General features: G+C 40.2%; 1 protein-coding gene across 1 annotated transcript; it reads right to left on the reverse strand.

Annotated features, from left to right (window-relative positions):
* Nucleotides 1-4208: 4208 nt before the first annotated feature.
* On the reverse strand, nt 4209-5924 carry LOC127123846 (uncharacterized). The gene is made up of 2 exons (XM_051054025.1): nt 5071-5924; nt 4209-4479 (listed from the first exon to the last, which is right to left on the reverse strand). Exons 1-2 carry the CDS (start codon nt 5922-5924, stop codon nt 4209-4211), a joined length of 1125 nt encoding a protein of 374 aa, XP_050909982.1.
* Nucleotides 5925-7187: the final 1263 nt, after the last annotated feature.

Consider the following 7187-nt stretch of genomic DNA (forward strand, 5'->3'; position numbering starts at 1 on the left):
GAGTTTTTGTGAGGGCTCACATATTCTCGCAGGGATACCCTCCGGAGGTTTATTCCGATTTCCCGTACTGATTGGTTTTCTTTGATGGCATCAGCTTGGGAGAATCTCAGGGTCGCTTATCCTTTAATTGTTGTAACTTCGGATCTTGATCCGTGTGGTATTTTACTTCTTCCCTTTTATTTCTACTGTTTCTTAGCTGGAAGACCTCGATAGGAGGCAATGTTTGAGCCCCTTGGTGGCATTTTTTCTATTTCAAGATATATGTTTTGTGTGATGTGATTGTTTCCCCATAGGATGCGAGGCTTCGCATAGTCTCCCGTTTGCATGCCAATTTAGGTAGCACTGTTCCTCCGCCTAGGACTTCCTTTTTGCATGCGCGTTCCTACAACGCAAACAAAACCTAAAACCCTAAGCAACACGTTTACTCCTTCTACTACAGGCGAGTAAGTCTCCAAAGGTCGAGCATCCGGTAGATTGCGTAGTAACGTTGTTCACCCCGTAACATAATCCATAACCCCGTAGTTAGTCGAACTACGTCTTGCTCTGATTCTCATTCCAGATGAGATACGTAGGCATAAGACGCGATGTCTTAGCGAGCACAATTACCCCCAACCCATAGGTCAGCCGAGCTACGAAGACTCTGATTCTCATATTCAGATGAGATACGTATGCAGTGGATGCGACATCCGCGCGAGTCATTTCTCTTAACCTTTTAGTAAACAGCACAAGATAAACTCACACCCTTTAGACAAGAACTACAAAAGTGGATCCCGTAGAGTACTACGGATGCGTAGGGGTGCTAATACCTTCCCTTCGCATAACCGACTCCCGAACCCAAGATTTGGTTGCGAGACCTTGTCTTTTTCTTTCCTATTTTCAGGTTTACTTCGAGCGTTTCCTTTCCCTCCTTTGGGATGAATAACGCACGGTGGCGACTCTTCTGTCATTTTCTTTCGCCGGTTGTTTTTTTCGCACACTGTATTTTTTCAGGTTGCGACAGTATCCATCATGTCTTTCCATGCACTTTCATTCAATTCTTTCACTCTCTGCATTGCTCTTTCCCATATTAGTATTGTAGTTGCCATAACTGATGCCTACATCACCTCCTTTAATTTCAAACCAGGGTATTTCTTCTTCCAATTACCATATAGATGCTTGACACAAAGTCGCTGCTCCGCAGGGGCATTGATGCCTTGAATTGCAGAAACCAACCCCTGTCACATATAGAAGGCAAAGAAAATGACATCAGATATTATACATGACATAGAAAGGCAAAGATAATGAATAAAACAATATACCTTTTGTTGGTCAGAAATAAAGTCATATGCTCTGGAATGCACCTAAATCCTCTAGTAGAAGGTGTAAGAATCATTCCCATGAATCTTTGGTCTCAGCTTCAACCATTGTATATGCAATTGGAAGGATTTGGTTGTTACCATCCCTGCCTACTGCAGACATTAATTGTCCATCATACTCCTCCTTAAAAAAGAAAGCATCTGATCCAATGAGTGGCCTAAATATCTTGGCAAAATCTGCCTTGCAAGCCTCTAAGCATATATAAATCCTTTCAAATACATGGTTGCCTTTGCTCTCAGCACATTGTATATACATAGTGCTCTTAGGATTTGACTTTAACAACTCTTCAGCATAACTCCTCAAATGATTAAATTGATCAAAACCAGCACCTTGAATCAAATTTGTGGCCTTCCTTTTTGCCCTATATGCTTGATCTTATGAATTTTTCACTCCCCACCCCTCAAGAGATTCAACCATGAGACTTGTTGCCTTAATATAAGGACTATGCCTTAGGACATTTGAATACTTTTTGACAAGCCAAGTAGTCTTAAGATTCCTATTATGTGCAGTTTTATGACATGTATGATCATCAACATAACTAATAATTTGCCACTATTATTGCCCAATCCTTTTACTAATCCTTAGGTAGAACTTACAACCACCCGTACACCTAATTACCATCCTTTTGGCATCATTCTTCTTGATGAACATATTTTTATGATTTTCCATTCCATACTCTTTAATAACATCTTTTATCATCTCTTTGTTTGTAAACATAATTCCCAATTGAAACCCACTTCCTTCGCCACTCTTATAAGTTGGAAACTTTAATACATCTTCATCATCCTCACTCCTAGGAGGTGTATATAAAATGAAATTCTGGTATCAGATATAAGATGTCGAAGGTAATGTTACGACATTGATATCTGCTAGCACACAATGGATTAAAATAAACAGAATGGTAACGCAAATAACACAAGCAATTGTTAACCCAGTTCGGTGCAACTCACCTACGTCTGGGGGCTACCAAGCCAGGAAGGAAATTCACTAAAATAGAATTAGTTCAAAGACTCTCCATACACTTCAACAAGTTACAGTCTTTCTCACCTAATCTTTACCCGTGCAACTTCTACCTAAGCACTCTTAGATATGAGAACCCACTCACTTCCCTTACAATCACACACCAGTGATCTTAAACAACAATCCCTTGTGAAAAGAAAATACTTTTCAATTACACACTCTTGATTTTACTTCACAATTTCAATCAAGAAGACACACTCTTGATCTTGCTTCAAAGCTTTGATCAAGAAGACACACACTTGATCTTGCTTCACAGCTTTGATCAAGTAGACACACACTCTTGCTTAACAGCTTTAGAGTGACAAATTACAACCACAAATCAGTCCAATTCAATCATCAATGGATGACTTGAATGACCTACAAGTCTTACGACTAAACAGACACAAACCCTAGCTCTCTCTCTATATTTCGCTCAGTCTTGGTTGTGTGTCCAAACAGGTTTTCTAAGTCCCTTTTTATAGAAGCTCTCAGCTGGGCTTGGACATCTTGAAAACCCTAAATCTATTTTCCAATCAAATCTTTTTATAACAGCTATATAGATCTCCTTGGAAAATAAGTAAATCTGGTTGTAATCCATGATTAAATGCGCCAACTAGCCATATTTTCAATCATCCAAAGATTGCCATTAATTGTGCAATCACAAAACACCAGACATTCATACTGGATGTTCCGTGTACAGGATGTCATGACATCGGGTCTGACATCCTGGAAAAATCCTGCATAATCCAATAATTCCTTTTATAACTTCCAGCAGGTACAACCATATCAGATGCCATGACATTGTGTATGTCATCTGAAACAATCCTGCATGAACATGTCTTTCATTTAAGCTCCAGCAGGTACATCCATATCAGAAGCCTTGTCATTGTATGTGGCATTCTGAAACAATCCTGCATGCACATGATCTTGAACTCCAGCAGGTACATAGGATATCTTATGTTAAGACATCACACATGACATCTTGTGAACATTCTTTGTTTTACCAAAATTGCTGCCAACACTTAGAATCAACAAACTCCCCCTTTGGCAAATTTTGGCTAAAACATATATTTGTCCTTTTTGTTCACAAGGCAAACTATCAGCAGTTAAACAACATAACAGAAGTTTAATCAGCAGCAGAAGCAAAACAATTACTAGTTATGACTACTAGTAAGACACACATGCACAAGGGTACTTCTCCTCCCCCTAAATTTGTGCAACAAACAACAGAATTACTAGTTATGGATGCAACTAGTAAGACACACAAATGCACAATGCACAAGGGTACTTCTTCTCCCCCTAAATCTGTGCATTCATCAAATAACAGCTGCTGTAACTCCAGCACCTGTACCAGCCAGAATGTCATCCTGACATCTGCTTCAACATCAACACCTGTGCACCATATCAGACATCCTGTTTGACATCTGTAAACAGAATACCATTTTGTTGTAGCACCTGTGCACTTCTTTTAATAATAGTTGTCCTTCAGTCCAGCCACACACATCTCTCCACAACTGCTTCCATATCAACACTTCTCCCCCTTTTTAGTCAAAATTGACCAAAGGTGACCAATCAGACAAAATAAATGTCAATTAGTCTGTCAGAGAATGTCAGGACAGATGTTATAACATTAAACATGTTAAAACATAATATTCATGCAGTACAAACCATCATTATACACAGCTTAAAGCTGAGATAATGAACAAATCCAAGGAACTCTTTAAGAGCCCTAAATATTACAAAACAGGCATCAATGAGGACTGCCACAAAATAAAAAAAACATCAGTCTTTTTAGGCCAGGTTCCACCAAACTTTCCAGCACTCCTCCCAGTCTTCACTTCAGCCAGGGACCATTAATCTGAAGAAGAAGAATCATTTTCACCTTCACTTGTGTCTTCACCTGCACCTTCAGAATCTTCTGAGCTTCCAGAACTTCCATTGGCATGGGATTTTGATCTTGTATTTGAGTCCTTCCCGGCCTTTTCTACTTCTTCCTTCTCCAGGCTACAGATAAGAACTTCTAAAGCCTCTTTTCTAGCTTTGGCCACCCTTATACCATTGTCCAATTCCTTGCAGGTCTCTTTTAGTTGGTCAATCAAGCTTCCTTTAGCTGTAGACTCCCTTCTGGTAGATGTCATGACATCAGTGACATGACTTCCCTCAAACAGCTTATAATGTATGGACAAAAGGGATTTTCTCCTGCTTGGAATGTCACTTGTACTCAGAATCCCTGGTTGTTGGCTCAGGACAATGCCACAAATAAGATAGGAGAAGGCAATGGGTAACTTCACAGCATTTGTAGAAGCATGTCTAATGGTTTGATCAAATATGAACTTGCCAAAATCATAGTTAACCCTTGTTCCAATCGTATGAATGATTCTTCCAAGATTGATGGAGATAGTAGAGGCATGATTAGTAGGAATCCAATTAGCTGAGCCAATCTTGTGCAAGATGGCATATTTAACACTGAGCCTTCCAGCTGATAAGTGATTCCTACTAGGCCATTCCTTAACTTGGCCAGCTGTGATAACCCTACAGACTTCATTGTCTGTGGTCTCTAGGTCTACTCCTCCATCCGTTCCTCTTCCTAGGAACTTGTTGATGACACTTGGTGAGAATTTCACACATTTTCCCCTTACAAACACCTTGCAAAACTCCCTGTTGTTCTTGTCATGAATATCCTCAGGGATATTAACAATAAACTCTTTTACCAACCCCTCATAGCATTGGGGTAGAGTCACCACAGTCTTCATGAGTCCAACATTTTTGATCAGCTCAATTACCTCCTTTACCTCTACAGCTTCTTGTCCAAGCTCTCTTTCAATGGTCACTCTTCTCTGAATGACATATTTCCACTTTGTTGCTCCATCTTCCAAGTGAAAGGAGATATTGTCTAGATGTACAGCAGCAGCCTTGCCAGGAGATTTCTGAACAACCTGCCTTTTTGCAGGGGAGATGTTTGGGACATCGTCTTTAACATCCTCCTTAGAGTCAGAGTTGTCTCTTTCTTTCCTTTTCCCAACCTCAACCTTGCTCCAGGGTTTTGAGGGTTCTATCCCTGCAGCCTTTTTCACTCTAGCAGCTCTCATTTTAGCCAGACTTTTCCTTTTCCTAGTTCTCAGTTTCTCAGCTACACTAGGTTTTACCAGATGAACCAAAGGATCATCCTCTCCTTCAGAGCTTTCTTCCTCTAGGTCAATAATGTTTTCTTGAGGCACATTTGGTTTCTGGCTAGGTAGGGTTTTACCTAGAGAGCAAAGCCCTTCAACAGCAACCTCCTTTTCTGATCTAGATGAGTCATCGTCTTTATCAGCATGAGGTTCTCCCTCAGGAGAGGGTTCCTTTCTGGACAGAGGGGTAGAAACCCCTTCAACTTTATGCCCTTCACTCAGAATCCTCGTGACTAGTTTTCTTATAGCACGATCAGCATAATACATGTCTTTTGGAAGAGAGGAGTTACCAGAGGTATTACCTTGCTTATCTCCAGCATTGGAGGAGGGACCTGTGGTGTCGTCAGGTATCATGCACAAAGGAGTGACGTCCATCACGTCTTCATCAACAAACTCCATGGGTGAAGTCTTTGCATGTTGGGAGGATTTAGAACCAGAAGATTATGGATGTTGAGACATGTTGTAAGACTTTTGAGAAAAGTTTCTTTGCCCTAGATGAGCTTCTCTGAGAAGTTGAATGGAAATGGCGATTGCTGAGTTTAGGTAGCGTGTGCTAAGGGAGTAGATACTAATTTCAAAGCTAGGGAATGATTTATCATTAATGTGGTTCTTTCTTGTAAAAGGGCATACACTATTTTTATTTTCTTTATTTTTCCACTTTAACTGCCATAATTTCTCAAGAGTCCAAATCCCTAATTTCCCTCCCTCATATTCAATTTTACCCAAATTCCTTGCAAGCTTGTCTGCTAGTTCCAGTCCGAGCTTTAGATTTCTGAGTTGGTCTTCCACGAATTTTCTAATGGAGTGATAATAGTAAGAACAATACTTTGTCCATCTGTGTTGAATCTGATTTTTGGACCTAGTTTCAGCATTCAGGAAGTCATAATACAATGTTATGACATCGTGTATAACATTATATGCAGTCAGTAATAGTTTCATCCAACCCAGTTGAGCCCAACCGCTATCATCTTCTATAGGTGTTATCCAAATCTTCTCCATATTGTCCTTGGCCTTTTTGCACAGAGTCCTTTGTGGCTTAGTCCCAACAGATCCATTCTTCCTGTGACTGGTCATATGTCCACCTGTTTGATCTAACCTCTCAGTTTTTTGAGCCATCATAACCTTTTCTCCTCTGAGCTTCTAGTGTGACATCTTTGTATGACATTTCCCCCAGCCTTGTTTTTCATCACTCTTGAGAGCATCTGTACTCAACCAATACTTTAAGGGATAATCCACTTGAGAGCTCCATATGTAGTAATTGTCTTTGGTCCTGATTCCTCTCATAATTACTTCACCATCTATATCAAGGATTAGACATTCAGTTTTGGTGAAGTTAACATTCAGACCTTGATCACATATTTGGCTGATGCTTATGAGGTTTGCAGTTAAGCCTTTGACTAGTAGAACCTTGTCAAGTCTAGGTACTCCAAGGCAATCAAGCTTACCTGTTCCCTTGATTTCACCTTTTGCTCCATCTCCAAAGGTTACCTGACTTATAGTATGGTGATGCATATCAGTTAGCAAGTCTTGGTTTCCAGTCATGTGTCTGGAGCATCCACTATCAAAGTACCATTCTTCTTTGGCTGAGATTCTGAGGGGAATGTGAGCTATCAGACTTGTGACTTTAGTCTTAGGGACCCATTGCTTCTTGATGCTAGGCAT

The sequence above is a fragment of the Lathyrus oleraceus genome, chromosome 2 (assembly GCF_024323335.1).
Source record: "Lathyrus oleraceus cultivar Zhongwan6 chromosome 2, CAAS_Psat_ZW6_1.0, whole genome shotgun sequence".
Lineage (NCBI taxonomy): Eukaryota > Viridiplantae > Streptophyta > Magnoliopsida > Fabales > Fabaceae > Lathyrus > Lathyrus oleraceus.